This window comes from Triticum dicoccoides, chromosome 6A (assembly GCF_002162155.2).
Source record: "Triticum dicoccoides isolate Atlit2015 ecotype Zavitan chromosome 6A, WEW_v2.0, whole genome shotgun sequence".
Lineage (NCBI taxonomy): Eukaryota > Viridiplantae > Streptophyta > Magnoliopsida > Poales > Poaceae > Triticum > Triticum dicoccoides.
This window is the reverse complement of record NC_041390.1, coordinates 63,480,050-63,495,546: the sequence shown is the minus strand read 5'-3', so window position 1 is coordinate 63,495,546 and position 15,497 is coordinate 63,480,050. Positions and strand designations below refer to the sequence as shown.

General features: G+C 44.4%; 3 protein-coding genes across 3 annotated transcripts in view; 1 reads left to right on the top strand and 2 right to left on the bottom strand.

Moving 5' to 3' along the window:
• Nucleotides 1-320, bottom strand: part of LOC119314930 (ribosome biogenesis regulatory protein homolog) — a 3,312-nt gene extending 2,992 nt beyond the window's left edge. Inside the window, exon 1 of the mRNA XM_037589612.1 lies at nucleotides 11-320. Within this exon, the coding sequence (XP_037445509.1) occupies nucleotides 11-280 (270 nt within the window). The 5' untranslated portion in view covers nucleotides 281-320. The remainder of the gene's footprint in view (nucleotides 1-10) is intronic.
• Nucleotides 321-4,257: 3,937 nt separating this feature from the next.
• Nucleotides 4,258-5,890, top strand: LOC119314929 (small nuclear ribonucleoprotein E-like). The gene is made up of 5 exons (XM_037589611.1): nucleotides 4,258-4,457; nucleotides 4,545-4,607; nucleotides 5,212-5,290; nucleotides 5,379-5,424; nucleotides 5,527-5,890. Exons 1-5 carry the CDS (start codon nucleotides 4,389-4,391, stop codon nucleotides 5,534-5,536), a joined length of 267 nt encoding a protein of 88 aa, XP_037445508.1. The 5' UTR covers nucleotides 4,258-4,388; the 3' UTR covers nucleotides 5,537-5,890.
• Nucleotides 5,891-6,279: 389 nt separating this feature from the next.
• Nucleotides 6,280-7,394, bottom strand: LOC119314927. Its single transcript, XM_037589610.1, has 4 exons — nucleotides 7,287-7,394; nucleotides 7,021-7,132; nucleotides 6,872-6,932; nucleotides 6,280-6,772 (listed from the first exon to the last, which is right to left on the bottom strand). The coding sequence occupies exons 1-4, from the start codon at nucleotides 7,318-7,320 to the stop codon at nucleotides 6,464-6,466; spliced, it is 516 nt and encodes a 171-aa protein (XP_037445507.1). The 5' UTR covers nucleotides 7,321-7,394; the 3' UTR covers nucleotides 6,280-6,463.
• Nucleotides 7,395-15,497: the final 8,103 nt, after the last annotated feature.

Below are 15,497 nucleotides of genomic sequence, written 5' to 3'. Positions count from 1 at the left end.
ATCTTCTCACGTGCTTCTCGCGGGGTAGGCGGTTGGTGGGCGGCGGGAGGCGGACGACAGGGCCGTCGCGGCCCTCGGTGGCGGGCAGCGAGAAGAGGGCGTTGGCGACGGCCTGCGCGAGCTCCGTGGCCTTCCGCAGGCACTCGTCCCGCAGCTCCGCCCGGGAGGACGCGGCGCCGGCGGCGAGGTGGTGCGAGGGGTCGTAGGCCAGGAGGTGGCCCAGGTCCACCTCGAAGTTGGTGGCGGAGGCGGAGGCGGTGGCGGCGGCTTCTTCCGCCATGGCTGCGGCGAGGGTGCGGGGGTGCGGGAGCTAGGGTTGGTGCTTTGAGTGGGAACCCCTACGCGACGCGTTCTGCGGCAATTTGTCGTCGAATCGCACTGTCGCGATGGGATGTGGGCCGGCCCACGAGGGCATTCATGTAGCGCTCCTCTGTAGCAAAAAAAATATTTTTTCGATTTTCCTCTGGTTTCCCTCATGTTTTTCAACTGATTTTCCTTTGAAAAACCCGTCTGCTGATATAGATTGAAAACAATTATTTCGTGATACAAAATATTTTATTTTAAAATGTGAACTTTTTTGTAAAACCATTAATATTTTTAAAAATGTTTGTTTACATCTTTTGGAAAACACATGAATATTGTTTAAACTTTTGTGAACCTGTTTTTCAATTATAAACATTTATTTATATTTACGATTTTTTTAAGATTACGAACATTTTTTGGTGAATGGCTATTATAAGTATATTCGTATGTTTAAATTAAACAAGCCAATATATATATGCCATGTATGAAACCAAAAATGCGTCCGGACTGGAGTATATTTAAATTTCAATCTCTTCTATATTTTTCGAGCCAAAAGGAAGACCCGACATAGAATAAGTGTCAATCAAATACAACAAAAAACATGACCAAAAGCATGATTGTCGTACAAGACCAACTGGAGTAAAGTACATTAAAGTTTTAGAACAAAAAATTGACGATTTTTTGTGTGTAAGCCGTGGTGAGTGCAAGGCTATTGTAGTCTATGTGTAAACTAAATAAAACGATATACATATCCTACATATGAAACTAACCTGTTTGCATCTTAGGCCGAATAAAGGTAACATAAAAAAGAGGAGTCAAATTACACAATTGTCGATCCCGACCAGGATGTACTCTGTTTGTGACGCTTGCCTCGCTATGTCATCGAATTCGACTCTGGCAACCTCGTCTTTGAATCCACGGTTAAGGATACTATCACCTGTCGTATTGGACTACTATGCCACGTCTTTGACATGCTGTAGAGTTGGCCCTCACGAGGTAGGTCATTGGTCGTGCCCATGTATGATAGATCATCGATCGTGCAACTAGGAATGCATCCAAATGGCTCGATCTCAAGCTTGCTATCATATCATGAGCCAAATTTCAGATTTGAGAATTTTATGGAGTCGGGCCTAGGAGATCTCATCATCCAAGGACGGATAAAGAATCTCTCATGTTTCCTTAAAGGAATATATAGGGTTTTGTCATCCACCGGTTTTCTTCCCCTTCCTTTTCACCTCCTTCATTTATGGTTTCAGTTTGCCTAATTCACATCTAGATGTTTCTTAAGAATGTCACATCTAACCTCTCACAAATATATAATGTAGCAACAAAAAAAAATAAGACAAAAAAAATAGACCACATACATAGTTATGTCACATCTAGATGTGTCCTAGACAGACCCTTATGGTTTTATCTAAAAAAACATCAAGAACCATATTTATCAAATAAAGCCATATTTATAAGTCAATAATAATGGTTTAACTATCAAGTTGATCTGTTCACATTTTTAATAAAATGAGTCATGAGCCAAGGTGACTACGCACTTATGATGGGGATGTTATCTCTACTACTTTTAAAAAATGTGTTATTTTATGAGACACAAAGTGCTCCGTCCAACCTTACATACACACCCTTCTCCTTTCCTCTATTCATTTACTTTTTACTTTTACTCCTATCTCTGGTTATTTTTCCTTAGAAACTACATATCTTAACTGTCTCACCTTTTATTGACTTATCAAATATATTTTTTGTTTGATGCAAAAAAAATATATTTTTTGTTAAACCAATAATTTTTTATCAAACAAATGGTTTTTAGTTAGGTAGGTATATCACAGGCAGGAATTTCTACTTACTTACACTACTATCATATTAACGCGGGCAGATAAATCACGGGTCAACATATCAGAATATTCATATTCTTGCAATGAAAATTTTATCTACACCAAATTCTCATCTAAAAAAAAAACTACTACTATCTACATCTACATCTTTATCTTTATCTTTACCTACTAATAAAGCGGCTATCGCTTCTGTCCGTCCGTCATTAAAACTGCCCCTAAAGTTGCAAATAATTACCCACCAATGCCACCGGTAAGTGAGAAGAACGTTTTGCTTTTTTTTCCGCGCTCGCCCATAGCTCAATAAGGGGAGATCCCCTCATATACAACGACAAGGCGAGCAGCGCACTGGTTGGTTCCGTGACCTACCGTGCCGGAGGTCGTGGGTTCGATTCCCACAACCACCCTTTTCTTTTAAAAAATCAATTACTTTTTGAAATTTTCATATCTTTGAAACCCTAACTTTAAATCTGACATGCCATATATGAAAATTCATCAGAAAAATATGTAGATTTCAAATATGCTATTATCATTAATTTTTGAAATTACGTTCAGGGTGCAAACTTAAATAATACCTTCTTTGTATGATGAGATATTTTAAAAATGTCTATTACATATGTCCTTATAGATTGGTTGTTTTTGTGGAGCTATCCTATATGTTTGCAACCAAATTAAGTCTTGAACTGAATTATGATTGCACACACACACACACACATTCGCGTCGCGTCGCATATATATGCGCTGGGTATATTCACTCCGTCCGAAAAAACTTGTCCTTCAAAGAGATATACCTAGCACTAATTTGGTGTTAGATACATCCATTTGAGGGACAAACTTGGGACAAGTTATTTTGGACGAAGGGAGTATATGAAAACACTTATGCACATGTTATCATTAAATACTAAAATGTACTTTGCTATTTCATTCTAATGCAATATTTTTTTTGCGTCACCGAGAAACAACAACAAATGCGTAAACATATATTGGCAACTAGGTAGATATTTGCGTTGTATAATAAATTCTAAACACCTTCAGTTCACTTCAAAAATCATCACACCTTTATGTTTTTGCACAACACCACTTATCATGTTGCTTGTTTTTCTAGAAAAGTTATCATGTTGCTTGTTGCGTGGCATCATGAAAGATTTCAAGGATTTGCTGATGTCGTTAAGTGTATGTATGAGGCGTGATTTTTTTTTCTCCCGTTGCAACGCACGGACACTTTTCCTAGTCTACACCTAATATTAAAGGACGGATTGTTTTTCCACTATTTTTTGTCCACGCTAACTTTTTTCGTCCGTCGCTACCGATCGCTGACTTGACGCATCCCTCCGATCCCTTCGTACGTGGCTTCTCTCCTCACGTATATTGACTCTAAGCCCGTTTTGTGGCCCATTGCTTGCTGACCTTAGTTATGGGCCAAACCACATGTGTGGGCTTGCTCGTCCTTTTAGTGCAAAAACAAAATGTCAATTCTAGCGACCGAGTACAACTAATTAGCTGCACAAAATTTAAAGTAATACATGCAATCACAGATTTTTTTGTAATTTCCAATATTTATTGGAAAAAATGTGTCTGTTTCTTTTTAATTTCCATAATTCTTGGGAAAAAATGTGAACAATTTTCCTTAAAATATTGCATAATGTTTGAAATCGTGAATAACTTTTCAAGTTCAAACAAACTTTTAAAACCTGAACAATTTTGGGACAACATGAACAATTATTTAAAACATAGAAAAAATTTGAAATTAAAAATAAGTATTTTTATATACGATGAACAAATTTATTGATGTTTTTGCATACTCTAAAAAAAGTTAAATACACACTGAACATTTTTTTGATATACGCTGAACATATTTGAATCCACTTTGAACAATTTTTAAATATAAAGTGAACATTTTGTAGTTTACACTGAATATTTTTTAAATACACGTTGAACATATATACCTTGAACAATATTTAAATTTACATTGAACATTTTGTGATATACGCTGCACAAATTTGGAGATGCAAACAAATTGAAAGTGAACAAAATTTTGAAAGAGTTAACCCTTTTCGGAAACAAGAAGAGTTTCCTCAAAGAGAATATCAATGGAGACGTGGACCTGTTAGGAGTCTTCCGGCCCAGGAGGAGTGACTTCATCCTCCTGGAACTGGAAGCAAGCAAAGCACGCTAGGGTTTCCCTTCCGCCGGGGACCCTGCAGGCCCAGGGCTCGTCGGCGAGGGGGAGCGCGGACGGCGGCAGCCATGGCGTCCACCAAGGTGCAGCGGATCATGACCCAGCCCATCAACCTCATCTTCCGCTTCCTCCAGAGCGTACGCCCCTCCCTTTCTTCTCCTCCCCCATTCTTTCCTCGTGCTCGCGCCTCGGTTTCGCTGACCCCGTTTCCTCCGCCCGAGCAGAAGGCGCGCATCCAGATCTGGCTCTTCGAGCAGAAGGACGCGCGGATCGAGGGCAGGATCATCGTAAGTGGTCTCTAATTCCGCTGGGGATTTTTATTTTATTTTATCCCGTGTTTGTGCCGGAGACAATCCCTGGTGGTGGTGCCGGAAAGGCTTCCACTGTGTGGGGGAAGTTCAGGGGAGCTTCTGCTCTCTGTCCTCGGGAGGAAGAGTGAGCTTGTTAAAGCTGCTGGCCATTGTTGCTCTGCACTCTGTATATGGAAAAAATGTGGTACTACTAGTATTTTGTTGCGGCCACATGGACGGATGAAAGATGTGTCACTCCTGTCTTGAATTTTGCTATGGCCACATGAGGAGATATAATAAAAATGTGGAACTGGCAGGCATGAATGTAGGTTATTGCAGTTGTCTTGCTGCATTTCCATGTAATCCAATTTGGCACATATCAAAGGGAACAGAAGTAGCAATCTCCGAGTGCCTGTTCATGCATTGGGCACCTCTTGATTGTTTGTTTTTTACCTGATTGAACGGACGTGTGTTGACATTAAGAAAAGTAGCTCTAAACATCGGCATTGTACAGCCACATGGACATCGTTGAACAAAGTGGACCACAAACATTGTTGAATTTTAAACAAACACTATATACTTACTGCAGCATGTGTTGTAGGGCTTTGATGAATACATGAATCTGGTCTTGGAGGATGCTGAGGAGATCAACATCAAGAAAAACACTAGGAAGTCTCTCGGTAATGAAACGAGTACTCTGCTACCATTTTTTTGTTTTGTTCTCAGACTAGTGAAAACTCCATAATTTGTCTCCTCAATCATTTGCAGGTCGGATCCTCTTGAAAGGGGATAACATTACACTAATGATGAACACGTAAGTAAAAAAGCAAACCAAGTTACCTTTGTATTTGAGTTTTTTTTTTGCTTTATTTGGCGTATACTTACCTAGTATTTGCTATTCATGTTTGCTTTTCAGGGGAAAGTAACAACAGCCCAGTGACTGTTCTATTGCAAGGATAACTAACAACCTACGTATCCTGAGCTCCTAGGATTGCAAACTTGGGGCCGTAACAGACGTTCCTCTCTGTGTTCTCGTCTAAATTTGATTGTAATAGAATATGTTTTGCCAGAGAGAATAGGCTCTGTGAGGTAAAAGTGTGTTATCCAGATCATGAGCTTAGCACTTGTACTAGTTTAATTCAGAGGCATTGATGTTCTGGTGGTTTGTGCTCTCATTGAAATATTAACGTGGTGGTCTGATTGTTCTTTTGGAATTTTTTAGGCCCCTGTGTAAGATAAAAGTATCATTCTGTGAAAGTTCTTGTCACGAAATTACTTCTCCTCGGTTTGCATTTCAGCTGCCTGTATGCTATGTTTTCACGGTGATATTTCTTTCTTAAGCAACATGTTGTTTGATTCCGTGCTTGATTTGCACCGCACTTAAAATTAGCTTTCTTGTAGCGGTCATACAAGTGCAGTGTTTTGCAAGCTTAGAATGTAGGTTTCTTGCAGCAGTCAGGAATCTAGGTTTACATGCAAGTGCAGTGTCTTGCAAGCGAGGGATAATACAGAGTTTTGATTGAACAAGAAATTTGTGCACCCTGACCAAATTTACAACAGGTACCGAACATTATCACATTTCTGTTGATGTTCAAAGAACACCAAAGAAAGTGTGAGAAAATGGGCATATCACATATGGAAGAAAACAAGGTAGCAAACTGTGACAAACTTGATATTTTTTCAAACTTTGCTTTCTTTCCATCGGCTATTTGAACAACAAAAGGAACATGTATATTTAACCCATGACTTGCATATTAGTATAATTTTATACAATCATTTGGATGATAATATGCTTCCAGGTTTCTTGTTTATTACATCATCTTATTTAAACTGCAGACAGGAACAAGACGGGATCAGCTCGTAGGCTTGTTGTTGTCTTTGCTCTTCTTGCTCATCTGAACTGCAGTGGCACCCATGATGGCAACCAGCGTGCACACCGGCACAAAGATGACGTTGGGGATTAGATGCACCTTGAACTTCTTGACCTGCGGGATGCTCTCGCCGCTCTTCTTGGCGATGATGGCTGCCGCTGGCGCAGCCAGGCCGGCCATGATGAAGAGGCTGTCGTCAACTTTGGCCTCGTGGACGTTTTCCTGCATATACTCGATGAACATCTTCCTCCTTCCGGGCTCGTCCGCCACTGCCCATATTTTATGGAATGCCTGCAATATGCGCATGTACCATGTTCAGTTGAGTTTTTGGACCATATGTAACAGTCAATTGCCAGATGTCCATAAATATTTACACCGAATCGGGTTTACCTCTAGATCACCACGGTCCGGAGTATCAAAATCTTGGCCAGGCAACACAGTGTTGAAATACCTAAAGCATTTTCAGATGAAGACAGGCATAAAAGGTTGGGCACAAGAAGTGCAAGCAACATAACTGCACAAACAGGAAGGAAGCTTACTTGCAGAATTCGACATATGCAAGATGAAAGTCTTTAAAGGTGCCCGTGTCCCTGTCCTTAAAATGTCGATCATAAACTTGTCCGGTTGTTATTGCGCCCAACCCTGGCACTCCTGAGAAGAACGACAGCACAAGCTAACAAATTTAGAATATGGAGCAGAAGTTCCAGCAACAGATAAAACAGTGCGGAGCCACAAGAACCATGTAATGGCACCGGCATATAGAACAAAACAAAACCATAGAAAGAACCGAGACTTGAGAACTTACCTAATTTGTTTAACGCACTGAAGGGAAGACCCATTATTGGTGCAGGCAAGAGGACAGAGATTTTTAGGATAGACCCATCAAGGGAACTCGAGTGTTTATATAGTCGCAGAGAACTAAGGGAATGCAAGCTTGGAATGCATTCCTTTCTTCCCTTTTTGTCCTACAAGTTCTCTTTCTGCCCTTTCTGGTTGATTCCTGCCCTGGGAGTGAAGTTAGAGCTGGCCTGGTTCTTGAGCTGCAGGAATTATTCGAGGGAAAACCTACAAACTCAGTTGCTAGTTGGGTTTCTGCAATAAGGGTCAAGGTCTAGTTTCTCTTACCACCTAAAGAATGTTCTGCACATAATTTACCAGGTAACTTAGGCCTCCCGACCACTGAAAGAATGTGTGGCTGCGAAATAAGAGCCAACTCTTCTATACATTGAGGTTAATGAGGTGCCAAACTTCAAAAGCTCAAGTTATGGTAGTGTAGTTTTTAGACCATTCTAACTTCTAACATTGCTTCTTAGCAGAAAATGGAGCTGAGCTAGAAGGATGATGCTAGACGTGCTTTCCGGCACATGTATATGCTTTTGCTTGCATAAGACGAATTGAATAACCATGCTTTAGCTCATAAAGGAGAGATTCCTACTGCTGTTTCCCTTTTATGTCTTTTAGAGACCATCTGTTTATGTTCTGAGTTCCAAGAAACAGCACACAGCTGTAGACACTTGAATTAGAAGATGGATCGGGCACTTTAGTAAATTTCAGTTTTGATACAAGTCGTTGTACTGCAAAAAAACAGACTATTACCAATATATACATAGACATTTTCTGTCAGAACTCAGAAGAGCTCATGGAAGAATGTCAAAAATGCATTGCATCGCCTGCTTGTCACTGTTCAATGACGGTATCATATCATTTTATGTTCATTCTTGCAGAGTTATAAACCTTAGGTGACCTAGGCCATGCAAAAACATGGACACGACTGGGCTCACCTTAATTTTCACCCGATGATCTTGTGCCTCAGCAAGATTACACTTCAAATATTGTGATCCAGCAAAAAATAACACTTGGTTTTCTCATAGATCTGGTGGCAGCCCATAAAAAAAGATCAGATTCCCACCCTTCACTCCAATCATAATGATCAAATCATATTTTGGCCCATGAAACATTTAGAATTTTTGTAGGTCATTTCAAGAATTCTGCTCAACCCAGGTAGACCCGACATCCTTTTCGAAACCCCTGTCCTTCATTACCTCCCGCAGCTTGTTAATCTCCTCCCACAAGCCAGCATTCGCATATAAATTTGACAGCTCGACATAAATCCCAACATTCCTAGGCTCCAGTTCAATTGCCTTCCGAGCTGCCAGTCTCCCGAGCTCAACATTACGGCAATCACAGCAAGCACTAAGAAGAGCGCCCCATGTAGAGACGCCAATATTACCTCCACATTCCTCCCTGGTAGCGATCTCACATGCCCTGGCTACTTCTCCTGCCCGGCATAGCATGTTGACTACACAACCGTAGTGCTCTGGTGTAGGCACCAGCCCGTAATCTGCGCGCATAGACTCGAAATACTTGAGCCCCTTGGCAACCTCCCCAGCATGCTGGCATGCTGAGAGCACGGCCAGAATAGCCAGATCGTCAGGCCAGACCCCGGAAGCCACCATCTGGTCATAAGTCTGGATAACCTCCTTGCACTGCCCATGCCGCCCATAAGCGTTCAGCATCGCCGTCCATAGAACAACATCATCTCCACCAGCATTGGCCCGCAGCGCCAACCTGAACACCCGCTCCGCGTGTCCAACGAGCCCGCATTTGGCGTACATGTCCACAAGCGCGCTGATCAGGAACACGTCGGATCCCACACCTCTTACCCTCCTGATCGCATGCCCGTGCGCCTCTCCGCCCAGATCAGCATTCGCCGTCTCTCCGCAGGCCCTCACCACGGCCGTCATCGTGTACCCGTCAGCCGGGAGCCCGAACTCCGGAAACCTCCTCGTGAACTCCAGAGCTGGAGCCCACTTCCCCGCGCCCACGTAGGCCGCGAGAACGGTGTTCCCGAAGACGCCATTCCTGACGGGGCTTTCGTCGAACAGCCTGCGGGCGTCCAGGAACAGGCCGGACCCGCCGTAGGACGCGGCGAGCGCGCAGGACACGAAGACGCTGCCGAGCCACCCGGACCTCGCGGCGAGCGCGTGGAGGGGCCCCGCCTGGGCCGCGGAGGCGTGGCGGAGCGCGGAGCAGAGCGCGTAGGAGTCGAGCGGGCCGGCGGCGGCGGGGCAGCGGTGCGCGAGCGCGAGGGCCGGGAGGGCGAGGGAGCGGAGGCGGGGGTGCGAGGAGGTGGAGGCGGCGGCGAGCAGGGAGTTGAAGGAGAGGCGGGGAGGGAGGCGGGAAGGGGAGGACCTGAGGAGCGCGGCGTGGAGCACGGCGGCGGGGTTCGGCGCCACCGGAAGGGAGGGAGGCGGCAGCATTCAAAAAAATCCCCCTTTTCGCACCTCGGTACTTGCGCTTTTGTTATTGGACTTTATTTTTAATAATATGAGCCGTATGCATTTTTCTGATGTAGAGGCTGAGGTAAACCCCCTTTTCGAAAACAAAGCATTTAAAAAAATCGTTTTTTTTTCTGCGAGCACTGCTACACACACGACTTGTGTGAGGTAATAGCATCAGGTACCCTAACTTGCACAGGATATGATGATCTAGTCCTAAAGTTGCAAAACTTGATCAAGCCATACCCCAACTTGCATCTCATGTGATGTTTTAGTCCCAGGCCAATCACAGCTCGCCAATTGGCTGGGCCGGTCAGCGCACGCATTTTTTCACAAAACCCCCTGCCGTTTTCCTGAATCAACCCGCAGTCACCTCAGGTTATATGTCAGGACCTAAAGAACCTGAAGGAGTCTGAAGAAATCTGCAGCAAGTGTCTAACTGACGAAGACTGAAGATACCACTTCGTCAGTTATCCTCCGGTGGATAGCAGAGCGGGTAATCACTACTGGACGGTCCAGATAAAAGCTTGGTTTGGCTTAAACACGCGAACCAATGTAATCACTACTGGACGGTTCAGTTATGCAGGTCTCCCAAGTAAATTTGATGAATGCTTTTGCAAAATCCAGTCTGACTACAAGCAGTTCTCAACAGTCAGTACAAATGCCATCGCTAACTGAGATGCCACATACCACTACTCAGTTTATTCCAAGCTGTTCGGCCATCTACACAGATAGCACCATTGATCATACCACATCTGCAAACACTCAAGGATCAGTACCACCTTTCAGACCGAGTGTACAGGGGACGGTTGCCCCAGCTGGACTACCAAATGTACTGCTTAATGGTCAACCCCCACCTATGGCACCTACTGGCAACACTGGCTACTTTGCCCCAGTGATAGCTCCATATGTGGCTCAACCAACATACAATCACATTACTGGACAGTATATCAACACTGCAACAAATAGAACAACTCCACCTTTCATATATCATGCTGGAGTTCAACTGTTTGACAACCAGAGAAATCATATAGCTACTCAATTAGGTGGCCCCTCTTATTATGCTGAAGCCACACTTAAAGGCCCCAAACTGGAAATCCCTCTCTTTGATGGAACATGACCTAATTGAGTGGCTGATTTCTTGTGAAAAATTCTTTGACATGACAGGCACTCCATATGATCGATGGGTCAACTTAGCCACTGGACATTTTCAAGGCAAAGCGTCAGTATGGGTCAAAAACATCCGTGTACCTTGGCAAATGGTCACATGGCAGCAGTTTTGTCAGATACTTGCTGATAGATTTACTGAAGCCAGTGTTCATGAAGCAGTGGAAAACTTGAAAAATGTACAACAAACAACAACTGTCAGTGAATACATCAACAAGTTTGAGGAGTGTGCGGCCTTAGTAAAAAGAGACCATCCATTTTTGCAGGAGAATTTTCTCATGAGCTGTTTTATTGGAGGTCTGAAATCAGATATTAAGCATGAAGTGTGTGGTCAAAGACCAACGGGGATCATGGAAGCTTACTGGTATGCTAAAGTCTATGAAAAGGCTGCAAATGCTAGGCTACAAACCCTACCACAGACATCTAGGCCAAGACAGTACACCACTTACGTAAATTCTCACAGACCTCCTCAACTGCAAATACAAACTACTGACAGAAGTACTGCCACAAAAGCCACACAAGCCCCTAATCTCTGCTGGTACTGTCGAGAACCATGGAATAGACAACATAAATGTGGAATAGGGAAGACCATACACATATTACAAGAAGTGGAGGGAGAAACTGTTGAGACTCCAATTGATGAACATCAACAGCCTGAAGTTCAGTATCATATTGCACCAAATACCCCAGATAAAGAAGCACCTATAGAGCAATGCTGTCAGATCTCTATCCATGCTGCACAAGGAACACCTGGCCCTGCTACTCTATGCATTATACTTAACATTGCTGGAAAAAGAGCTGTAGCTCTGGTTGACAGTGGCTCTTCTCACACCTTTATAGATTATAAGTGTGCAGTGGACTGCAATTTCTCTTTGACTCCCACCACTATTAGCAAAGTATCAGTAGCAGGCGGTGGACAACTATTGTCTGACAGTGTAGTTCCCGACTGCCCATATACTATTGCTGGCGAGCCATTCAAAAACACTTTAAAAGTTCTACCACTCCAGACTTATGACATTATATTGGGGGCTGATTGGCTCAAAGAATTCATTCCTATTTGCATGGATTTCATCCTAAGGACAATAGTCATTAACTGGAGAAAAAAACCCTTTCTTATAAGGGATTACACTGGCAGTAATATTGACCAGACTTGTACTCCAGAACAGGTTGACAAAATATTTCAAAAAGGAGCAATGGGCTACTTCATTCAGATCAATCTGATCAATCCCGACAGATTTAATTCAGGTGGGTGTGACTGCGGGTTGATTCAGGGAAACGGCAGGGGGTTTTGTGAAAAAATGCGCGCGCTGACCGGCCCAGCCAATTTGCGAGCTGTGATTGTCCTGGAAAACATCACATGAGATGCAAGTTGGGGTATGGCTTGGTCAAGTTTTGCAACTTTGGGACTAGATCATCACATCCTGTGCAAGTTAGGGTACCTGGGGTGCTATTACCTCATGAATTCTGGACGACAGGGCATGCCACTTTGTCCATTCATGTCATCAAAGTGCATTGGACGACTGGATTTGGCGTCGTCTACCTGTCGTGCAGACTGAAATCGTCCGCGCAGCAGTTCCCTTTTTTTGCTTGGTGGTTTACTGGAGCGCTGCCGTACAAGAGAGTTACTATCAGCTTTTGGCTATTTTGGCTATATGATATTTATAGGCATTTGTTTTTATAAAACACCATTTGTGTTTTATTCAAGCCAACACACGATGGCATTTCTTTTGCGAAAGCACTCGAATCTATTATAAAAAGCTCACCATAAGTACAAAAAACCGTAAACATAATAAAAAGCCTGACCTTGCCGAAGACAGTCGGGAAGTCTTCGTGCGTGCGCCCCCTAATGACCAACAATCTAGAGACGCACTTATGGTCGTGAAGCACCTGACACCAAATCTCGTCATCGCCCACGCACGATGAAAAAAGCTGACCTCGCTACCCCAATGAAATGGTAGGAATCTATGCCGGAGCTCCATCGATTCCATCCAAATGGGCGAACATGGGGAGGATCGGAGCTCGAAAGACCAATTCAAAGAAGAAGTGTCACCATTCGTCCGAACGCGGCACCCGCGAGGACTAAAATACCCTAACCTAAACTACTAGGCACCAAGATTCCCCTCCCACCACTAATCGCTGCTCGCTAGAGTGACAGGCATAGGGAGGCGAATCCACAAGCTTGCCGTCAAAGCCTAAAAGAGTTGAGTTTACACCCTAGTCACCGAGAAGGATAGAAGGAAACACTCGTGTAAAACTTGAATGCAGTGCTCCTATTCTACAGTAGAATGTGTAGTGGTTTTTCATCACAATGAATTCATATTTATTATTTGTTAAAAATTATCCTTTTTGTGCAATGAAGCTCGAGCTTTTGCAATCAAATATTTTTGTGCAATGAAGAACTTGGGCATTCAGATACATACATAAATAAAAGAGTACGGCTGTAGACAAGGATGTCATCAATAAAGATTAGGACCCCTTTTTCGCAGCAACGGTGCGAGGACCATGTTCATAGTGTTCTGGAATGTCGCGGGAGCGTTGTGTTGGAAATATGCCCTAGAGGCAATAATAAAAGTGTTATTATTATATTTCTTTGTTCATGATAATAGTCTTTTATTCATGCTATAACTGTATTATCCGAAAATCGTAATACACGTGTGAATACATAGACCACAATATGTCCCTAGTGAGCCTCTAGTTGACTAGCTCGTTGTGATCAACAGATAGTCATGGTTTCCTGGCTATGGACATTGGATGTCGTTGATAACGGGATCACATCATTAGGAGAATGATGTGATGGACAAGACCCAATCCTAAGCCTAGCACAAAGATCGTGTAGTTCAATTGCTAGAGCTTTGCCAATGTCAAGTATCTCTTCCTTCGACCATGAGAGCGTGTAACTCCTGGATACCGTAGAAGTGCTTTGGGTGTATCAAACGTCACAACGTAACTGGGTGACTATAAAGGTGCACTACAGGTATCTCCGAAAGTATCTATTGTTTTATGCGGATCGAGACTGGGATTTGTCACTCCGTGTAAACGGAGAGGTATCTCTGGGCCCACTCGGTAGGACATCATCATATGCGCAATGTGACCAAGGAGTTGATCACGGGATGATGTGTTACGGAACGAGTAAAGTGACTTGCCGGTAACGAGATTGAACAAGGTATTGGATACCGACGATCGAGTCTCGGGCAAGTAACATACCGATAGACAAAGGGAATTGAATACGGGATTGATAAAGTCCTTGACATCGTGGTTTATCCGATGAGATCATCGTGGAACATGTGGGAGCCATCATGGGTATCCAGATCCCGCTGTTGGTTATTGACCGGAGAACGTCTCGGTCATGTCTGCATGTCTCCCGAACCCGTAGGGTCTACACACTTAAGGTTCGATGACGCTAGGGTTATAAAGGAAGCTTGTATGTGGTTACCGAATGTTGTTCGGAGTCCCGGATGAGATCTCGGACGTCACGAGGAGTTCCGAAATGGTCCGGAGGTAAAGATTTATATATGGGAAGTCCTGTTTTGGTCACCGGAAAAATTTCGGGCGATATCGGTATTGTACCGGGACCACCGGGAGGGTCCCGGGGGTCCACCAAGTGGGGCCACCTGTCCCAGAAGGTTGCGTGGGCCAAGTGTGGGAGGAGACCAGCCCCTAGGAGGGCTGGTGCGCCCCCCACAAGGGGGCCAAGGCGCAAGGGAGAGTGGGAGGGGGCAAACCCTAGTCCAGATGGGCCTTAAGGCCCACCTAGTGGGCGCCTCCCCTCTCTCCCCCTCTTGGCCGCCTCCCCAAGTCCCATCTAGGGCTGGCCGCTCCCCTTGGGGTGGGAAACCCTAAAGGGGGCGCAGCCCCCTTCTCCCCTATATAAATAGAGGCCTGGGGCTGCCCATAACACATGAGAACTTCTCCTCTCGTTGGTGCAGCCCTGCCTCTCCTCCTCCTCCTCTCCCGTGGTGCTTGGCGAAGCCCTGCTGGATTGCCACGCTCCTCCATCACCACCACGCCGTTGTGCTGCTGTTGGATGGAGTCTTCCTCAACCTCTCCCTCTCTCCTTGCTGGATCAAGGCGTGAGAGACGTCACCGGGCTGTACGTGTGTTGAACGCGGAGGTGCCGTGCGTTCGGCACTTGATCATCGGTGATTTGAATCACGACGAGTACGACTCCTTCAACCCCGTTCACTTGAACGCTTCCGCTTAGCGATCTACAAGGGTATGTAGATGCACTCTCCTTCCCCTCGTTGCTGGTTTCTCCATAGATAGATCTTGGTGACACGTAGGAAAATTTTGAATTTCTGCTACGTTCCCCAACACGTTGATCAATCCATGTGGGATCACCTTGTACTCCAAGTAGCTGCTTGTGATACGTTTTAAACGTCGTCTTGTGTTCATCTTCAGGACACATTCTGATTTGATGGTAGCCAGCCCTTAAATCCAAACTTGTCAACTGCTCGGATCAAATCCAACCAATTCATCTAGCACTTGTTCACTAATCGGCAAGAGGAAGCTCTCCTTGCTTGTGAGAGCGTTGCAACGCCGGAAGCCAATGCGCAAACGTCAGCGGAAATGGT

What these genes read in the sequence shown, in the direction of transcription:
- LOC119314929 (XM_037589611.1), top strand. Translation starts at nt 4,389, where the DNA reads ATGGCGTCCACCAAGGTGCAGCGGATCATGACCCAGCCCATCAACCTC. An exon ending in GGATCGAGGGCAGGATCATC is followed by an intron (nt 4,608 to 5,211) that starts GTAAGTGGTCTC and finishes CATGTGTTGTAG; the next exon opens with GGCTTTGATGAATACATGAA. An exon ending in AAACACTAGGAAGTCTCTCG is followed by an intron (nt 5,291 to 5,378) that starts GTAATGAAACGA and finishes AATCATTTGCAG; the next exon opens with GTCGGATCCTCTTGAAAGGG.
- LOC119314927 (XM_037589610.1), bottom strand. Translation starts at nt 7,320, where the DNA reads ATGGGTCTTCCCTTCAGTGCGTTAAACAAATTAG. An exon ending in CAGTGCGTTAAACAAATTAG is followed by an intron (nt 7,133 to 7,286) that starts GTAAGTTCTCAA and finishes CGTTCTTCTCAG; the next exon opens with GAGTGCCAGGGTTGGGCGCA. An exon ending in CGGACCGTGGTGATCTAGAG is followed by an intron (nt 6,773 to 6,871) that starts GTAAACCCGATT and finishes CGCATATTGCAG; the next exon opens with GCATTCCATAAAATATGGGC.